General features: G+C 30.7%; 2 protein-coding genes across 2 annotated transcripts in view; both read left to right on the forward strand.

The window, feature by feature from the left end:
* The window catches only part of LOC145241391 (voltage-dependent calcium channel type A subunit alpha-1-like), a 1,447,749-nt gene that overhangs the window by 756,054 nt on the left and 668,306 nt on the right, over nt 1-23,389 (forward strand). The window lies entirely within an intron of this gene.
* Nucleotides 36-10,255, forward strand: LOC145241392 (uncharacterized). Its single transcript, XM_080104316.1, has 2 exons — nt 36-676; nt 10,000-10,255. Exons 1-2 carry the CDS (start codon nt 345-347, stop codon nt 10,094-10,096), a joined length of 429 nt encoding a protein of 142 aa, XP_079960442.1. The 5' UTR covers nt 36-344; the 3' UTR covers nt 10,097-10,255.

Genomic DNA, 23,389 nt, shown 5'->3' on the forward strand with positions numbered 1-23,389 from the left:
TTGCAATAACTATGTTGACACTGTATTTGGTACATCTGTGTTTAATCACACTATGTCGTAGTCATCGAGAAGAACCGACTACATCGAGTTCATTTTCATACTCCATTTTCTCATGTTTGTACATACAAAACACATGCATTTTTTCTAACTTTCATTCACCCTCGGCTTTAACCAAAGATACATTAAAGGATTCTGTTAACTTGTTCATACACAGTTGCGAGTTATGATGTAAAGCAAAACAAAAAATGATATTTTTACTTTGGATCTAAAAAAAATAAACCTTGCTTGTCAAATCTTTCGCATACAAACCTTTGCCTATCATTGTGTTTGTAGTGTTAGAGAAAATGGATAAGAATAAAACCCAAAACAGGAAGCGAATGTTTTTAACGATAGCAAAACTTCGGGCAGCACAACAACTCCAAAACGGTGTGTCTACACAAGGTAAAAATTCAACGTTACCTCAAAATTCGATAACGCCGACGACTGCGACTTCTAACAGCCAAGCGAAACCAGTTACGTCAGGGAAACCGACCAAAAAGAAAACCTTGTTGCAAATTGCAACTGACTACGAGAAAGAAAAACAGGCCAGACTTAAATCTGAGGCTAAGCAGAAAGCCAAATTGGATGGCAATCCGACATCAAATGGAGGGGACGGCGACAGATCAGCAACAAATAGGTGAGTGTTCGTCCAATTTATAAACGTTCTGCTCAGCAGGATAGTTGAGTATAAAACATACGCGTCTGCGCACAGTTTAATTATGTATTGATTAATGTTTTCTTTGAAAGATATACATTAACTTGTTTATATACGTCAATAGTCACGTTGGCACATCGGTTTTCGTTAATTCACCGCATTTAAGCAACGTTGAACTTGGTCACTACAAGATAGGTGACACTAAGAAATACCAGATGCTGGACAATGGTATTTTTACGAAATCCTTCCTGCAAAGCTAACGTTGACGTGCGAACTTAAAACAGAAAGTAGAGGTTATCCTTCTCAATGAGCACACCTGTAAAATGACTAAATGCAGTTGTAAGATATTTACTGCATAATAATAATACATTGCCCGGCAGTATTATCATTCTCCTTTATTAGATATATAACTATAGTTATCATAATTCAAAATAGTATATGTTTTTATCAAACGACACATTTAAAGAAAGAGATTTATACTTGTGTAAAAAATCTCTTCAACTGAATGTAGAATTAGAGTAAACAATACGCCACTAAGGGAAGACAATATATATATATATATATATATATATATATATATATATATATATATATATATATATATATATAGCAGAGACACCTGACGTTGCCCGGTATTGAATAATGATCAATGAATGTTTCACACTCCCATATTTTTTATCAAATCAGTGAAATCGATCATTTTTCAATCAAATGGATCCAGTTGGGGACCTATCGCGGTGCACCGCAGTGACTTAGTCTTATAGTCTACACTGCAGAGAATTTACTACTTATTTTATAAAATAATGTTTATGTATAGCAGTCAATTGAGGTTTAAAATACAAAAGTTAAGTTTCATAGTTGAATTGTGCTCTAAAAACATTCATTTCGAACGCATCCCTTTAATATCAATAGGCAGCCTATATAAACAAAGTCAGCCGTCAACAGGCAATCTTATGAGTTAAAATGGCTGGTTTAATATGTGCGCGGTATGTGTCTGATTGTGGGGGAAAAAGTATATACACACATAATTTTAAACTTCAAAATGAAAATATAAGGATTACGTTTAAAACTCATAAAATCGTATTTATTTAAACGTTATATAAAAATTACTCAGTGTTATAAATTAACATATATATATTTATATACATATTAAAACATTGTATTGGTCTTGTTATCTTTATATATATATATATATATATATATATATATATATATATATATATATATATATAATTATAGTAAATAATTATATATATAATACTTATTATAGTAAATTATTACATATATTTAATAATTATTACAGTAAATAATTATATGCATATATGTATTCATATATTTAATAATTATTATAATAATAATTATATATATATAATTAGTTATATAAGTATTTATTCAGAATTTTTTCTTTAATACATGCTTGATTAAACAATAGTGACCTTTCTCGTTTATTTCTTGTTGATCAATACATCTAAACCATTACATATACGTCACGTATGTAAATGACATCGTCTTGATAACAGAAAAGTTAGCTAACGTAACATGAATCAATGTATTAAATTTCACACACGAAATAAATATCAATTAATAAACCCTATCCGCGACCAAGAAATAAAAGTTGATACCTATAATTTTATAACCTACCCGGACAAAAAGAATTTACAAGCAAGGAATCAAACCTAGTTAATTTTAAAAGCGAATGCTCTTACAGATATAAAATGTCCGTAGTGAAACATCTTATCTACCGTAATAAACACAACTTATCTTCTAACCGAATATTTTATAAGGCAGTTGCCGAAATTAAACAAATGCTAATGAATAAAAACAATATATCAAAGTTTCTTATCGTCGAGAAACATATTTACACATGAGATATTTTTCTGATAGCTTTATAATAAAACATATCTATCTAAAATAATCTATTTGAATCGACTTATTGCATCACGTTTTCCATACATCTTTTAGATATATACTATAAGTTACTTTTTCTTGGGGTTCTACACCGGAAATTGAACTTACAGCTGTTTGATAGAATTATCGATAGAATATATATCAACCCATCTTTTTATTTAATAGATCGTAGGTCCTACTCGGCACATATATTTAGAGTTAATTAAATATTCTATGTTCAATTCCTGCTTAAATAACTATAGTAAAATTCATTAATTCTAAATATTTGAAAAATGATAAAACACCGATAGAATAAATCTAAAAATAGTGTCTTAAATAATGTATTAAGATTAAAATTACTTAAAAGTTGATAATAGGCACATAAGGAAATGTGTAAATATAATAAAGACAACAGGTAATCTATTAAATATCGATAAGTAATATTCTTAGTTTATTAAGTGCAACAAAGGCGGACTATGGTTAAAATAGACTGAAGTTATTCGTTTATTTTCTTTAATATGTTTTAGTGCACATTGATTAAATTACTAAACACTAGCAAAGATACCCGTGCTTCGCACGGGACTCTGCTGTATGCTGTATCCCTACCTTAACCTTTGACCTTGAAAAATCATCATGTCAGTTTTGTCTTGGAGATCATCATGTCAGTTTTTGTTATGATCGGTCCAGTGGTGTGGGCTCTAGGAGAGTAAATATGCATAGGCTATGGCCTTGATCTTTGACCTTAACCTTAAAAAATGGTGTATACCATCCCTAGGTTGGGGATCATCACTATGCCAGGTTTGGTCATGATTGGTCCAGTGGTGTGGGTTGTAGAAGAGTTGTAAACACAGACACACACACACGAAGGCTACTACATCCTTTATATATATATATGTGTGTGTGTGTGTGTGTGTGTGTGTGTGTGTGTGTGTGTGTGTGTGTGTGTGTGTGTGTGTGTTCGTGTGTGTGTGTGCGTGTGTGTGTGTGTGTGTGCGTGTTGGTACATTAGTAAATTAAATTAAGCGTATTTTGGTGTCATGTTTATTATAATTCAGGTGTTTAGTTGATTGGTATATGTCAATACACAATTAATTGATATTCGATTACATTATAACTGCACTAAAAATAAAAATTGGTTATGACTCAGTGTTATTTCAGTCTATTACTTGTCTTATTTGACGGTTGTTTTATTGGTATTTAACTTAGCTGGTTTACTATTTAATATGTTACCTAGTTGATTATTCCTATTGACGGTTTTTGGATCCATTGGTTATTCGTTTAATGTATGAGATGGTTTCTGACTTGGTCGTTTTTTTTTGTTTTTTTTTTTGTTTTTTTTGCATGCTAGTCATTTGGTCGGTTTGGCTAGTTTGTTAATTGCCTGATGTTTATTAGTGTGTTAATGCCTTAGTCTATTAGTTGATCGGTCGTATAGTTAGTTGATTGCTTTCATTATCGGTTTGTCATTTTTTTATTTGTTTGTTCAGTTGTTTGGCTAATAGCCTTATCTGTTGGCAGATAATATTGTTGATCTTTTATTAGTAAATATATCAATTATTTCTTTTAAATATATTTTATATAACATTCCTTACTATATGATAATTGATGTAAGAGACAAATACTCATGAATGCATTTCATATTATTGTAGGCCAATTAACAAGTGAAACACATGTTCTGGAAAAAAATGTTGATCATTTACTATATTTTACAAACTGGCCGATGTTTCATCTATTATATAAATCTCACTTCTCTGATTAAATGTATATATGTATGTATGTATGTATGTATGTATGTCTGCCTAAAACTTTTCTCAGCGGCATCGGACCGAGTCGAAACCAGTACCATCTGAAAGGGCGATGTCTCGGTCGAATAATATGTCAATATTAGAAAAAACGGTTAATTATTTCCTAAAGAAATATACGTTTGCAATGAGAGAGGATAGCAAAAAAACCGTTCCTTCGTGACAATTTAGCCAAACACGCATGTGCGAAAAACATTTTTCCTTGAATTAGTTTAAATAGAAAAAAAACGAACTCATTTCGATGACACGAGCGTAGAGTAGTAGTTGTAGTGACAGCATCATTGTCTTAAGATTGCACGTTCGCGCCATGTCAGATATTTTTTTTTCGATTTTTAATATTAATATTAAAACAAGGTTATTTATGCCATTTTCGTTCATTTATTCTTTATTTTTATTTTTTTATTTTTTATGCTTCCATCACCTTCGATGTATTTTTTTTGGGGGGGGGTTATTGTTTTTCTTTCTCCGATTTTTTAAAAGAAGTTTATAACATTTAAACAGGGTTATTTATGCCATTTTTTTCGTTCGCTCATTCTTTATTTTTCATCACGTTCGCTGTTTTATTTTTGTTCTTTATTTTTCCCGATTTAAAAAAAGGTTAGCATTTAAATGATTATTTCGTTCGCTGATTCTTTATTTTCCATTTTATTATTGGTTCAATTTACCCCCACACCTCACCACACTCGGGCAACGCCGGGTACCATTGTTAGTCTAATATATATGGAATACACACGCACACACATACACACACACGCATATATATATATATATATATATATATATATATATATATATATATATATATATATATATATATATATTGATTTAAATAAAATGTACGGAAATTTCTCGAGAGCTCTTTCGGCTATCATCTCGTCAGGAGAAATCGATAGCATACAAAGCAATATTACTGGCGAAATTAAAGAGCACTACGGGGGAATTTAGATGTGCCATAAATAAGAAAAATAAACGATTAAAAGAAAGATTTAATCTGAAATTACTCTGTTTAAAACGACTAAAACTAAAACTTGGCACAACGAGGGGAAAAAAGTTCCAGGTTTAATATTATCCAAATTGTTCCAGATAATAAGCTCAATCAAGTTATGTTTCTGACTTTAGGCCATATTTATCTGGTGTCGGGATAATTTACTCGATAGTTATATAGAAAAAAAATCTAGTTAACATATGGAGAGTTGCTAAAGCGACTAACTTTATTTTTGTATCTAATCATTTGATAAGGTCTAAAAGTTTATAATCATTGTTCCTTAACTTGAGATTCCACAATATTTTATTAACTGGTATTTTAAAATCTATTAGAATTATATTCGGTTTTGTGTTTTGAATTGAAAAATGATTATCTTGTTAAATCTAAGACGGCGACTTGAAAATCTTCTAGAGTTATATCAGATGATTAAGCAGATTTTCCTCCGATTATCATCTTTAAAGTTAATTTTTTCGTGTTTTGAAATGTCTGTATTCTCATTTTCCTTATTCGCCTTTTTGTTTTTCTTTAGACTAGAGTTGTTGTTGTTTAGTAATAATAAATCATCGACTCTGAAGAGCAGCCTATTAAGCAAAAGCCATTTTCGTAACGAATGGGAAAAGTACGTAAAGAGGAAATGAATAAAAATAAATAAATAAATAATTATGATTGTAAACTAATATTTTCTTTGGTCATTGGGATGAAAAAGTCATTAGGTGAGTGAATATATATATATATATATATATATATATATATCGAGAGAGAGAAAAAGATTTGTTTTTACGGCTGTTTCGTGTGAATATATGTGGCCAGTCTTTTCATACAGAGATTCCAAACATGAGGACAGATTGAGTATTTTAAACATGTGCTATTTCATTCGCATTTACAATAAGGGAGCTTATATCATTTACGATTTTTGTTTACAATCGTACTATAATTACCGAAAACACTTTCTAATTACGAATACTAATTATTTACGCTAACTAACCAATATTTTTTTAACATGAGAACTAAACTAAGGAGCAGTGATCAATATTCATCTACGTACAGTATAGCTACAGCTGAGTGTTTGTTACACAGAGATTCGAAAGTGGACGCTAGAGTCCTTGAAACCATGATCAGTAGGTGCATATGTATATGCATATATATATGTGCATACATATATGAATATATATGCATAAATATATATACATGCAGATACATATATATGTGTGTGTGTGTGTGTGTGTGTGTGTGTGTGTGTGTGTGTGTGTGTGTGTGTGTGTTCGTGTTCGTTCGTGTTCTTAAATATACATATGTATGTTTGTGCGCATGCACGTTTGAACTGAAAACAAGTAATTTTCAGAAGTGATGCCAATATTAGCATTGGATGAGCATGTGCATGCCAGGGGCTGGCAGATTTTTTTTCTCTGATGATATATTCGATCTGTTTGTGGCATTTTCACACCTTACAGGTGCAGTGTCTGTATATGCATGTTATAGTGAAGGTCTGTACCAAAGCAAAAAGGTAACTTTGTTCTGAACGACCGTTGTTGTAATTCTTATTATTGCACCACGCGCACTTATTGATCTTTTTATGTGATGATGTACTGTTAGACATTTGTATTACATTTATGTTTTATCAAGAATAAAATATCGCACAATTTAAGCCGTGATGTTGAATTTCACTATTTTTTTTTTACATGTTATCGAGGTATTTCTCGCCAACAACACCTTGTCGATGTTAATTTTATTATGGCACTTACATTGAAGAATATTTAAAGAAATCATTAATGAATTTTATTATAAAAAATTAATGAATTAAAGTAAGAGATCATTAATTATTTTAAGCTATTACATATTATTATTAATGATATGTTGTTTTTTTTAAATTAATAGGTTTACCATTCTACTGTAATTATATTTAAAAAAAGTATACGTAAACCAGTGGACTCCACCGATTCACTACCGTTTCGCAGAGTTCACTACGTAAATTGTTTTAAACAAAAATGTTAGATAATAAACATTTCATTTATAAATTGTAAATACGAAACAAAATAATTGCGCATTTTTCATATAGAAAGACAAGCATTACTACTTTGGTCATTTCCATGCAAATATATTTAACTTTTAAGAATAATTAGAAATAAAAGAAAGAAATATCAACTTCCTGGGTGATGGTGTGGGGCGATTTGGTTGTAGCTTAGAAATAGATCACAACGTGCTGTAAATCACGTCAGTCTCTGTAAAATAAACAGGAGAAATTGTAGTTGGACACAAATACTAAAACCTTTTGTCCACAAAATAAAACAAAATCAAACTTAATCCGAACTATTTCTTCTATTAAAATCAAAGCAACCATTTGAATTTACAAAATACCAGCAAATGATAATTAATTAAATGTATTTTTTCAAGACTAATATATATTTTAGTTTAATACTGACTGACCTCGTATGTATACGAGGTCAGTCACATTAAAAGTATATAAAACGAATTGTGCTTCTATTATGTAAAGTTGAATTAATTTGAAATAAGCCGTTTTAACTTTTTCGTTAGTGTTTGAATTGAATTAATCTTTCGCCTTTATCTATTTAGACTGGTTTATTATACAATAATGAAATACACGAAATGAAACGCAGGATAAAAAAAAAGACGCTTGTTATATTGTAAATATTTACTATGCCTCCCCACGGGACAGAGTTAGACACCAGGGTCGTTTTTTAACGTGGAGAAAAGGTACAAAAATAAATATTTTTCTTATAATCTATATTATAATTGAGTACTTTGTACATATATAGTGCTGGTATAGTTTGTGATCCATATTAATTCTGACTTGGTTGACATCGTCCTGCTGTTTACGTACACAGCCGGATTCTGAATGAACACAACTGGCGTCAAAATCAAGATGAGGTGACACTATTAAACGGGAAAAAGAAAACAATATTCAAAGTAAAAAAAAAAACTATCACCGCATGTAAAATTTTATGAAAAAATAATTTTAACGACGAAATATAATAAAAAAAAATTTTTTCACTAAAGTTAAAGTTTATTTAATTATTTTTATTTTTATTGTCTCAATAAATTGTTAGCTTTTTTTTTTTTACCGGGATTGTCTTACAATCAGACTAACTCAATTATGGTTAGAGTAGGGTAAGTGTGAAAAAATTGTTCTCTTTGCCTCCAGCTTGACGATGGCTTACGGGGATGAAACATGTATCTTTTATGCAACTTAATTGCCATAAATATATTTTCATAACTTTGTACGCACACACACATGCGCGCGCGCACACACACACACACTCACACAGACACAAACATTTTATATATATATATATATATATATATATATATATATATATATATATATATAATAGCAGTTCAGTCCGGCTTTGCTCGAGCCCTATGTACTCTTCATAGCTTTATGTATATGCATATATATATATATATATATATATATATATATATATATATATATATATATATATATATATATTTTAAAACGTTTAACTCCGGTCCAGGTGATCAACATCTGAAATTTCAAGTGTTTTTAGACTCAAAATTGGCGGCGGAGTTTGTTACAGTCTGCAAAGGTCAGCTCTTTAAACTTTGATCTCTTGGCAGCCAAATGTTCGCCCAAAACTGATTAAAAAGCTTGCTGCATGTCTGAATACTCTTTATGTAAAATTTAAAATGTTTAGACCTAAAATTGACTGAATAGTTTGCTAGAGACCGCAAAGGTCAACTCTTTTAAACTTTAACCCCTTTGGCAAAAACCGATTAAAAAGTTTGCCCTATTTCTGAATACACTTTACGTAAAATTTCAAATGATATATAAAGTAAAGATATTGTAACAAAAAATTATTTGAAAATACATCATTTGAAATCAAAATTCAAAATTCCGCAGAACTTGAGCGTTAACCTTATACGTAGATATATGTATGTGTATACAAGAATGGTTAATCCTACTTCATTAGTCGTTTTACCTCTGAAATATATTAACCTCGATATATATATATATATATATATATATAATTTCAAGTTTTTATTTTTCAGAGGTAGAGCATCTAATGAATTTTTAACAAGGTTAATTCAAGAGTGCTCAATACCGAAGTAGAACGAGGTATACTTTTTATTTCTTTTACATAAGCATTAATATGTCGATACACATTCATGAGTATGTTTCAGTCAACAAGTTACAAGTAACTAGAGACATCTAGAGCGAATATTAATGCTTATGTAAAACAAATAAAATATATATACACACACGGAGTGGAACGATAAAATTGTCGCCTTTGAAAAGTAATAGAAAAAATATATATTCCCGGAAGATAATTTAAGTTAGTTGAAAGCTTATAAAATAATTAATGTCCTAGACATCCTATACAACCTAAATTTGGAAATATTTCATTTATCTCATGCATTTACTTCAAATATGTACTTGAAGAAATACTTGTGACTGCATGTGCATAAGTCCACATATATAACTAAAGAAATAAGCTTTTTGTTAACGCACTATTTTGTAATAGATAACAATTTGTCGATGTAGTTAAATAAACAGCGGGGAGAAAGAGTTTGATCTGTAATTTTGGAAAACCATTTCTCTTTCTGTTCTATTTGTTTGTTCGATTTAGTCTCTAGACCGTATCTTTCCACAGATATGAACTCCTCCAGGATTGGAGACCTTCCATGGGCCATATCTGCCTACGATGCGGCCAGAGCCACCCAGTGACAGAAGAGTGTACTATTTGCTAAGGAACCTGCAATGTGACTGACAGCAAGGGACATTCTTAAATTATTCCGCATGTTCTTATTCCTCTAACGTAAAATGGCTAACAATAAAAGCTTTAACATTTACATTGAAAATTATTTATTAATTCATGAATTGTAATAAAATCTTTCTTTTTAAATGGATACATTTTTTATAATTGGTTCGATTTTATTTATTATTGAAAGAATTACAATTGATAGTCTTTCTTTTCATTAAGTTGGTCAGATTGTTGGTCCGGCATGCACTGTTCGATTTTTGTTGGGAAATAAATACAATATATACATACAGACATATATATACATACATATATATAGCATATATACATATACATATGTACACATATACATATATACATATATATATACATATATATACGTACATACAATATACATACATATACATATATACATATATATACATAGATATATATACATATATATATACGTACATATATATATACGTACATATATATACATACATATATATACATGTATATATACATACATATATATACATACATATATATACACACATATATATACATATACCTGTAAAAAATAAACATTATTTCTTTTTACAGTGAAAAACATCTTAAAGGCGATTATTCTATTTGATTTAATTTATTACCTTCCTTGGGCGGGAAAATTCGACATGCTGTTCAGAGAGTAAGAATTGAAGTCAGCGTCCTTGCAAAGGAGTATTCTGGCTAACCCCAAAAACTTTCAGAGATCCTGGTCGATATTCCTTAATAACTGCGCCTCAACGGGTGATAAACCAAAGTGGGAAAGTGAACTTCTAGAACTACACAGACTATATATTCAGCCGACAGAAAACAATGCTACACCAATGCAGCATGCTCAGGAGTATGTTGGTCTCATTTAGATATGAAATACCCATCCCGGAAGGCGGTGTGATTTAACATAAAATTAATACAAGAATATGGTGTTTATTTATTAAGTTATATTCTTTCTTATTTATTTGTAATTTTTATTATTCCCTATACTTTTTAATAATTAACATATCTATTTCAGATTAATTTAATATTCATATTTTTCATAAATAATTTTTCTTTAATTTCTAACGAGAAGTATATTTATATTTAGTTTAGAAAACTCGGTAAATTATATAATAATCTTTTTATTTTTCTATATTAGTAAGTATATATATATATATATATATATATATATATATATATATATATATATATATATATATATATATATATACACACACACACACGGTGTCTCACAAAAGTGAGTAGACTCCTAACATTTTTTTTCAAATATTAAAGCATATCTCTTCATGGGACGACACTAAAATAATGATTTTTTAACACAATGAGAAGCAGTCTGTCTGCAGCATTTATAAGAGAGTTAATTTATTTTCTCCTCTAAATAACTCAAAATATAGCCATTAATTTAAATCTCTGGCAACGAAAGTGAGTACACCCCTTATGAAAAGTTGTTAATATTAATATACAACATGTCATCTCACAATATTTTGTGTGGCTACAATCATTATGCAAAACTGCCATTACTCTCCTGGGCATGGAGTTTACCAAAGCTTCACATTATGACGTCGTGGAGCTGGAGGATATTTGAGATTTTGCGCATCTCCACCTTCTGTTTTCGGATGCCCCAAAGATGTTCTATTGGGTTCATGTCTGAGGACATGCTTCGCCAGTCCATCACCTTTACCCTCAACCTCTTCAGTAAAGAAGTGGTTGTCTTGGATGTGTGTTTTGGGTCATTGTCATGCTGGAACACTGATCTGCGACCTAGTTTCTGGAGGGAGGGGATCTCTGCTGCAGTATTTGACAGTACATGTTGGAGTTCATGTTTCCCTCAATGAAATTAACTCTCCAATACCTGCAGCACTCATGCAGCCTCAGACCATGACATTCCCACCACCATGCTTGACTGTAGGCATGACACACTTATCTTTGTACACCTTACCTGGTTGCCGCCACACATGCTTAAGGCTATCAGAACCAAGCAAATTAAATTTCGTCTCATCAAACCATAGGACATGGTTCCAGTAATCTATGGGCTTTTTTGACATGTCTTCAGCAAACTGTTTGCGGGATTTCTTGCCTATTGCCTTCAGAAGAGGCTTCTTCCTGGGGATGACAACCATGCACACCAATTTAATATAGTGTGCGGCATATGGTTTGAACACTAACAGGCTGAGCCCCAACCTCTTTAATCTCTGCAGCAATGCTAAGAGTACTCCTATGCCGATCTTTCAAAGAAAGCATTTGGATGTGATGCACAGCATGTGCACTCAGCTTCTTTGGACGACCAACCCGAGGCCTGCTCTGAGTGGACCCTGCTCTTTTAAAATGTAGGTGATCTTAGCAACTATGCTGCAGCTCAGTTTCAAGGTGTTAGCAATCTTCTTGTAGCCTTGGTCATCTTTATGTAGTGCAGCAATACGTTTTTTAAGATCCTCAGAGAGTTTTTTGTCATGTTGGAACTTTCAGTGACTGGTAACAGAGAATATGAGAGCTGCATTAATTTGAATACACCTACTCACTATAAACACATGACATAGTTACACTAACGAGCTACATGACATTTTGGAGGTAAAAAAGCAGTACTCAATTTAAACATTATAGTTTTTAGGATTGTACTCACTTTTTAGGGGTGTAGTTTCTTAGATATGTACTCACTTTTGTTGAAGTAATTTAGCTTTTAATGGCTACATTTTGAGTTATTCTGAGGGAAAAATAAATTAACTCTGTTATATATACTGCAGACAGACTTTTCATTGGGTTAAAAATACTTTTTTCAATGTTAACCCCTTAAGAGATATACTTAAATATTTGAAACAAATGTAAGGGGTGTACTCACATTTGTGATACACTGTGTGTGTATATATATATATATATATATATATATATATATATATATATATATATATATATATACATATATATATATAGAGAGAGATAGATAGATAGATAGATAGATAGATAGATAGATGGATAGATAGATAGATAGATTGTCTATGTAGGAAACAGCCGGTATTTCAATGTCTGGTTAACCACAATGAATGAGCATGTTTTTAATTATTTTTTAAACAAAAATATTGTTTATTGTTATTTCATAGGTAAGCATTCTGCACATCATTCTTAAAAGTATCTGAGAGAAATTCAGTTTCGTGCAAATTCGTATAATTAAATAAGTTAGATAGATAGATAGATAGATAGATAGATAGATAGATAGATCTATTCTGGTAAAGAGATAGACATATGGATATAGAATAATAGAAAAGCAGGCACACACAAAACTGTTAGATATAAAACCAGGTTGTTGTGACGTGGTTCGGACACGTGACTATGATTCACGGATATTTAACGCGAAACTGGTAGAAGTCAGGTGAAGCTGCGAGTTAGAATGCGAACACAATTACCAATTGTTGTTACCCGACACGGATTTCTATTATTGTATCTAACAGAATAAATCTATTCTATATTTTATACATTTTCCATTTGACGATATAACACAGATGAAGCTTTAAAAAAATGAATTCTACAGATTAAAGTTCCTTTATTTTCTCTGGGTCCCTTGTTCTCCCTTAACTTTCCTTTTACTCTCTCTCTCTCTCTCTCTCTCTCTCTCTCTCTCTCTCTCTCTCATATATATATATATATATATATATATATATATATATATATATATATATATATATATATATATATATATATATAATTCCGGGTAAACATTTTCCAGAGGTGAAGAAACCAATGATTTTTTTAACAAGGTTCATGCAAGAGTGCTGAATACCGAAGTAAGATATACTTTTTATTTGTTTTACATAAGCATTTACATGAAGCTATACATTTATGAGCATGTTTCGGTCAGCCAGTTACAAGTAACTAGAGACCTCTTCATGCGATATTGCTTGTAGACTCTGTTTGTATAAGCAATATCTCCTGAAGAGGTCTCTAGTTACATGTAACTGGCTGACCGAAACATGCTTACGAACACATAGTGACATATAAATGCTTATGTAAAACAAATAATATATATATATATATATATATATATATATATATATATATATATATATATATATATATATATATATATATATATATATATATATAAAATGAAAAATGAAAGTTTATATAACTATTATATCATCAGAACAATAAGGGAAAGTTAAGGAAAAATTAAGAAAAAAAAAAACTCTTTAAGCCAAGGCATTTCGAAGCTAAATAACCTACTTTTGGTTACTATTACTATTTACTATTTTATCCTATTCATTCATCCTCATTTTACATCTAAATATCATTAAGCCAGTTTTTTCTATATTTGCATTTTGTATAATTCTGGCCCTTCTCCTCTTCTGATGAGTAGCATTTAGCTTCGAAATATCATGTCCTGAAGAGTTTTATTTTTCCTTAACTATTCGTTATTGTTCTGATGATATAATAAAGTTATATATAACTTTTATTTCTCAATTTTCGTTTCATATTATAGTTTGCTCCTCCTAGTAGTATTGAGCTTTTCTTTTCTTGATAAATTTTGCTTTAAAGATTTACTCTTTAATAACTTAATTGTATTAATATATATATATACATATATATATATATATATATATATATATATATATATATATATATATATATATATACACACTTCATTAGAATATGTAGTGGTTTCCCGTTTATAATCCACTCATGTTTACATTTCTATTTTTCTTAGCCTATTACGAAAACATATACTTACATATTTCCTCTACAGTAAGGAATTCATGTAAAATAGCATTCGTTTTAATGCAAACTGTTTTAATAGACGATTTAGTATGCTTTTACTTCTGTTTGCAATGTTGGTCGGTATCTTTTATTAAATTCTGATGGCGTGATGTATAATCAAGAGCTATCATATTACTTTTGCCCTTAACATCCGATATTTTGATGCCACCTCCGTCTGTACAAGAATTATGGTCGTTAATGTATTAGTGTAATAAAGAATGTATTCCAACAATTGATACTATGTGATAGGCTAATGTGCTTTGTTAGAAAAATGATAGCATATTTGACACAAGAAATTCCCTTTATGGCGGTTTTAATCAAAAGTTTGTCCCATTACAAAGTTATATAATTGAATTTGTCTTAATTGCCTCTTGTTTTTAATGATTAATGTATCGATTTTCTCACTGACACTGAAAACGAGGCATTAATTAAATGCTATAAGTTCTTGCTCTCAAGCTTTCAAGTGTATAAGCTTAAAGTAGCAATGTTTAAAAGGGGATCTAAGAAAGTTGTACATATTTGTTGTGAGTTAGTTAAATTAGTACTTCACACGGGCTAATATTTTCGCTATACGCTGTTTATAAATTTAAGCATACAATCTCGCCCTGCGAATATATTTATATTTCGGATTAAATACACTATTTATAAAACAATATTTGCGAATATTAATCCCTTCCTTAACGGAGAATGCATGTATTAAGTTACCAAAATAAAAATATTATAAAATATTTTTCATGAAATATAATTTTCTATTAATATAATTGTATGAAGCATTACTGATAAAACACGTCCGTTTTAGAAAGAGAAAGAACTGATTAATTTATAAACTGTCTAGCTACATTGATAAAAAACATTTTGTAGAGAAAAATGTTTCTTTGTAAATGAAAATGAGATTCATTTGATCGAGTAGATTTGTATTATTGTAAACTGTGTTTTATTGATTATAGAATTATTTTATGGACAAAAATACCTTTGTTTGCTGAAAAAAAAATGCTAGTTTTATTTATAAAATTTGTGGGGAAAATTCCTTGTTCCATATAAAAATATATGGATTTTGTCGTGAAAAATCACACTTATTTAAGCGTAAGATCTTTTTATTATTTTTTTATTTATTTTTTTTACATTGTGATCACCACTTATCAAGGCCAGGAAGCCACTCAGGGATAAGGGTTATTGCAAGTACAGTACGTTAGCATGGAGATTTAATGAAGTGTCTACTTAATTTGTTTACGTTGGACTTGAAGACATACAGGTTGAAGTCAGGTGGGAAGTGCAGTTCTAATAAAGAAGCTTTGTTCATGGAATCTACGTTTTGATTTAGGCACAGATAAAGAGTATATTTATGTACATATATATATATATATATACATATATATGTCTACATATATATATATAGACACATATGTACATATATATACATATATATGCCTACATATATATATACATACATATATATACATACATATATATATATATATATATATATATATATATATATATATATATATATACACACATATATATATGCATATATATATAGTTTTGGGCGAAAATTTGGCTGCTAAAAAGTCAAAGTTGAAAGAATTGGTATTTGCAGACTCTATGAAACTCCTATGCTAATTTTGGGTCTTACCACTTGAAATTTTGGATGTTGGTTACCTGGACATAAGTCAAACTTTTTAATATATATATACATATGCACATAAAGTTATGAACAGTATATATATATATATATATATATATATATATATATATATATATATATATATATATATATAGTCTTGCAAATTTTGAACCTTTAAAACTATACAAAATAAAATTTATCATTCGTTAGAAAACCATTTAGTCAGTAAGTCATTCAATCCCCTGCAATCACTGCATCAACTTGCTCTCTCAAATTCGCTATAGTACCAGTAATAATTTATTTTTTACGGGATCATCAGTTGTTTACCATGAAACGCTGTTTCGGAGATTTAAAAAAAAACAGTATATTACATCATGGCTCCCCAGCAGTGTTGATCAAACACCATCTCCCTTAATCTTAGAGAAAAACATGTTACAACTATTAGATTTAGTTTCCTATTCTTAATTACTTTATCTAATCTATTCTATGTTATAAAAATGAATTTCTTACCTGTGAGATTTATCTGTTTCCAAATTCAAAATGGATATCTTTTTTAAGTTACCAGTCTTGTATTTATAAGATTAGGATTAATCCATTTGACTACTTATCACCCCTACTATGATTAGTATTTTGTATATTTACATTCTTATTTATTGAAAATTAAATATATATAAAGGATAAAAATATTTATACATATATACATTTTTTTTTATATATTATAAATACATTTTATACATTACTAATAAAGTTTTGGATTTCCTTTACTAATATGTGTGTGTGTGTGTGTGTGTGTGTGTGTGTGTGTGTGTGTGTGTGTGTGTGTGTGTGTGTGTGGTTATTATTTCATTTATCCACATAAAATGAGATATATGTTGATTTTCTGTATCTACTCCAACGGTCCTCAATAAGTGAATAGAACAAGATAGTAAGTTTTGAACACATATTTATAATAATTAAATTCACATGTTTCGCGTTTCCCCTCTTTGTATGGGATGGTTGAGCTAAAATACATGGAATTTGCGCTATCGTCTCTTATATTGCATGTTGTTCTAAATTTTCCTCAAGTCCAGATTGCATTTTTGAAATTAACTAGCTGTGACAATATGGCTTTAGTAGTGTGTATTCCAATTCCTGTTGTAGCTGTTCATTTGAAGCTGAGACTTGGGAAGTCACCCATTTGATGCATAACAATGACTTAATTTTCAAGAGTCTACGAGAATTTTAAATGTCTGTACAAAAACGTCTTGAAACTTATTGAAGGGACCTTGTACATAGCTATAAGTGTTAATTGTAGTTCTCTGTAGGTGTGAAATTAATAAAATTTAAACCATCATATTATTAATAACTACGAAAACCATTCAGATAGAGACAAGAAATATTTTTTAGGAGAGATAGTAATTGTGTCTATACACAAGCACTGGAAGGAAGGTTATATTTGGTGTGAATGAAATAAAGATACATGTCCTTTATTAACTGTATCACTGATCATATGTTCTGATGGAAATACGAAAATAATTGGAAAAGGTGGGTATGCAGCGAGTATAAAATCTGTTAAAAGGGCATTTACATTCTAAGCGATCGAAAAAGTAAAACCTGATAATATTTTAGACTTGCTGCTGTCTATCCCTCGTGAATAAGCGTTTGTCAATGAAACCATTCTTATAAAGCCTGTGAGAATAGTTAGCCATTTTTTTTTTTTGGAACTGTGATTAATTCTAAAAAATACAAAACTAATATGGTTCTTGTTATCTTAGCACTAATCCTAAGTTCGGATGGCAATGCGCAAAAAATAACATAAAAGATTTCGTATCGGAAGCGTTAAAAGTCAATTCATAATCTAAGAGATCAATAAAAGTCAATTCCTAATGAAAATTTCGCTCTCGCTAAACAGTTATAACATTTATTGTCACCATAACGACCAACAGTTTACCTGCTGTTGTGTAATACCGACGACGTCACATATTCATCGCCGGAACAGTGAATAGGAATTAGTGAATGTATTTCGTTAGGCTTATAATGTAAAAGACTATCGTTTCGTCTGATTGAAATTTGCACGTTAAACTACGATGGAATTTATCTTTAAAAATGATATTTTAAAAACTAGGAAGAGTACAATGAGCAGCTAAATATAATCGGCGTCGGTTAGTAGTGAAAGTTCTGTTATTATGTGAAACATATTAGATAGATTGCAGTAAAAGAAAAATGGAATGACAAATTGTAAGAATGTAAATATGTACAAATAATTTAAACGAGTATTCGCCAACGGCGTGTGTTAATTTTACAAATCTGCTGATCTGTTATTTCGATATGCGTTGAATGTATACCAATGGATTTGGAGCGAATGGGATCCGTATATTTTACATGAAAAACTATATTATGAGAGAAAACAAAAGAAAAGTTAAATGTATACTTAATGTACCGGGTGTCACTGTGGATTCAAAATGTATTTACAATAAACAATATCGTTTGATAACTATTACAGAAAATATAATATGATTAATAAAGAGTAAAGTGTATGAATAATTAAGCGAGTGTTAACCAACGAATGTCTTATTGACTTTGAACACCGCATCGCTCAGTGCCAATTTGCAAACCAATTATTCAATTAATCGAGGGTATAAAAGAAAATATTTTCAAGAGCCATTAAAAACGTCGCACAAAATAGAAAGTGTAAGTAAAGTGTGCGTCCAGTATTTACATGAAAATAAGGAGTAGCTCACAGACTATAATAAGAGCAAAAATAAGAAGTAATAACGGTACTACGAATATAAGTATTTTTTTTACACAGTGGTCACCACTTATCAAGGCCCGGAAGCCACTCAGGGATGAGGGTTATTTCAAGTACATTACGTTAGCGTGGAGATTTGATGAAGTGTTTACTAAAGGGGACGGTTCATTAGGAATTTGTTAACGTTGGACTTGAATACATCCAAGTTGTAGTCCGGAGGGAAGCAGGCAGACGGAACAGAGTTCAACAGGCGTGCAGTTCTAAGAAAGAAGCTTTGTTCATGAAATCCACGTTTTGATTTAGGCACAGATAAAGAGTGGGGGAAATTTTTCACAGTGGATTCGGCTAGACGGGTGTTTTTCGTGAATGATTGGCGAGGGGGGACCAGAGATTGGAGTTCAGACGAGCACCTGCCATGGAAATAACGATAAAACAAGGATAGGCTCGCAACGTCTCTTCTGTGAAAGAGAGGTTGCAGGGTAGAGAAAAGGGCATCTCCCACTAAGCCACGAAGTCTATTTTGTACTTTGTCAAGGCAGGATAGGCTGGTTTTAGCAGCTCTTGCCCAGATATGACTGCAGTATTCCATCCTTGGACGTACTTGCCTTTTATATAGATATAGAATTGCATCAGTAGTGAGATATCTTCTGGGGCGGTATCCCATGAAGGTGGAGGTACTAGATCTTATCTGTTTCCTCAATCATATAAGGAAACATTATATAAAATATACTTATCTGCAGACAACTGTTTCGTCGTTTACGACTCATGCGTGTGGTTAGACGCCCATATATGATCAATGGCTAAGTAAATAATGCATTGCGCTAAAAAAACCTGCTAGTTACAGTAAAAAAAAATGATAGTGCTATCGTGTACATTCTTTGTTTACATATGCTGGCCATACTCACGCCATATAATATTTTTAATGCTAAGTGAGAACCGATTTTCTCTACCAGTATTATCAACTTATGAATAGTGAGTATGTATATATATATATATATATATATATATATATATATATATATATATATATATATATATATATATATACTTGAAAAGTTCCCGTCGTTTACTGGGTCCAAAAACAGCCTACAGGAAATGAACTCTGGTTTATGAAAGTATGATAGGTTATGAAAAGCAAGGGTTGTAAAGAGATAGTTTCGAATTGGGGGTATCAAAACCAAAGCAAAATATGATGAAAGTAAAAATAAAATAGATAAATCCTATAATTTATTATACCATACCTGTTCACACTGAAATACTTATCACAATATTTTGTGGATCTATATTAAAAAAAAAACCTTGTTAAACTTTGTGACATATTTCCATTCTATGGAGGTCAGGCGCGAACCAACACCCCATAATTTTATCATACCATATTTCTTCAAACTGAAACACTTATCATAGTATACTTACGCAGATAGATATGAAAAGTCTTTATTAAAGTTTGTGCCTATTATCATTCTATGGAGGCCAGGCGCGAACGCAAACCCCACAATCTAATTATACCAGCCCTATTTAAGTTAAAACATACTTATCAAAGTATTATTATGTACAAATATATCAAAAACACTTGTAAACGTTTTTTTTTTTAATGTTTTAATTTTTTATTTCCATACTTTGTGGACCAGGCGCATACGCAGACCCCCAATTTTAATGATTCATCATTATGCCAGATCAAACATACCAATTCCTGTGTATCGATACATCTTCTATCATTATATAGTATCAGTTTTCTATAATAATCAACCATATAGGAGCCTATTCGTGACCAGACACACACACAGACATTCAGCTTTATATTATATATATATATATATATATATATATATATATATATATATATATATATATATATATATATGCGAAGAAAGGTGTTTACTGTGTAACACAAGTCCTTTTCAAGTGTGTTTATGCCTGAACTAAATCAGAGGGACTGAAATGTTCAATAAACTCGATGTAACAATGACGTCATTTATGTTAATCAACGTCAGAGTTGCCTGCACGTTGTAGTCTTTTAACGAAAGCCTCTTTCTCGTCCGTTCTCGTTATTCTTACGTGAAGCATTCTCTTATTATGGAAACAATGTTGTGTGTTCGTGTGTAAGAGTTTCGTCTCGCTTTGCCAATGACCAGATTATGCAGACACAAAAATAATCCATATATATATATGTGTGTGTGTGTGGAGGGTGTATATTTTTTTTCTTTTCTGACACGAAATTCATGCGTGTACATGTGTGAAATAATTCATGTTTCAGTTTACCTGGTGATGATTAAATACTGTATAAATGTAAAGTATATATGTATGAATTATAAGTACAACTATAATTTTTATATATAATTATTCTACGCAATCTTGGATGCATAATAGAATATTGACTATCTTAATATTTAGTCATGCAAGTAACATCTACCTTACTATCGTAGCCCTTTTAATTATTTATTTACCTATTCAACTATTTAGACACCTATGTCCGCATATTTGTGTATTTCTCTCTCTCCCTCTCCCTCTCTCTCTCTCTATCTTTCTCTCTCTCTCTCTATCTTTCTCTCTCTCTCTCTCTCTCTCTCTCTATATATATATATATATATATATATATATATATATATATATATATATACCTGTTGTGTCGATTGGTTTCCTAGATGTAAATCCAATGAAACTCATGTGATTATTAAAGAATGCTCAATGCAGGACAGAGCCGATATATAATCTGTTCATTATACAAGCATTATTGGTTACATATGTGCATATACGTTTCCAATTCAAGGAAAACACTTCATCAGACCAAAATAGAATTGATATTGAAACGAATGTCAAGTTTACATTGGTTTTTATAAGATATTTGGGTGCAATGTACATTCTGAAAAAACTGGGGTGTATACTTTGTGATTGTTAGCAGTAGAGTTTATTTTTTTAGCTGTGTGAGGGGGGATGCTGTTTCCGGTGTTTAAGCTGTCATTAGTAGGGAGGTGTTAGGTGATTCTTTTAGTTATTTATTGCCCTTGATTTAAAATTTCCCATGTCTTAAGTTGCTTTTATGGTTGTGATCACTTCTTAAATGAAGGAAATTACAGGTGCTTTATGTGTTGTCCGCTTATCTTGGCATTGTTTTTAGTCGCCCTGGACTTCCCTTGCTACTGGAATCAGACAGTACCGACTGAGGTGTAGTTGTGGATTGTGCAATCCTCGCTTCACTATGACACGCACGGGAAATCTTACAAGGGATATCCATCGTCTCTCAAGAAAGAACGGAGGCCAATATCATTTTTATTTTCTTTGTTTAATTTTCAAAATGTAGTTATGCGCGATTTTTTTTTTAACCAGCAGTATCTGCGACTTGACGAAGTCCGGAAAAGTTGGAGATCCCAATATTATTATTAATTTAATATAGTATTATATAGCATCTATTGTGCGAAGCTGAGGTGACATTTTTTTGTTAATTATAAAATAGAAATAGTATAAAGTTAAAAATGTAAAAGAATTTTACAGAAATGTCAATCCTCGTGATTAGCAATTGTTGAACATGGAAATAAATATCCGTTACAAAAATAGCACATGGAAAAAAGAAACTAATAGCAGATAACTTCAAAATGTAAGAGGGTCACTTTGTTCTAGGCTTATTTGTCTGACGATACTAAGCAAGACAAAACTGGTGAGTGTGCTAAATATAAAAATCTGAAAATCTATTAAAAAGATCTCTTTTTATTCCGAAGACGATCCCATAGATGGTGGAAATGAATGATGAAAAATATAAATTTATACAAACTTTTATTAGTGTATTGCGATCACTGAACAGAAGGAAATTTTACTTAAACTATTTCTATGTGTGTATATCAATATATCCCCATTATCTATACATATAATATTACTTCTTCCCTCTTGATTCTGCTTAAAAGCATATAACCGAAAACTTCCTATTCACAGCTTTTCCATTCAACACAATTTCCACCTCCCAACAGCATAAGATACTTTTTTTTTATTTTAGATTTTTAATAATCACATGAATTATTACATTCTCTCCGACATTTCTCTCTCTCCAAAATATTCTTCCCAAAAGAGAGTAGCAACAACTATCCTTCGACATAATTCATTGACATTGAGGAAGAATTATACATATGTGACACAATTTTATGGCACCGCCACATTCTATAGCAATAAGACTC

This window comes from Euprymna scolopes, chromosome 20 (assembly GCF_053919585.1).
Source record: "Euprymna scolopes isolate OS-2025 chromosome 20, ASM5391958v1, whole genome shotgun sequence".
NCBI classification, from domain to species: domain Eukaryota; kingdom Metazoa; phylum Mollusca; class Cephalopoda; order Sepiida; family Sepiolidae; genus Euprymna; species Euprymna scolopes.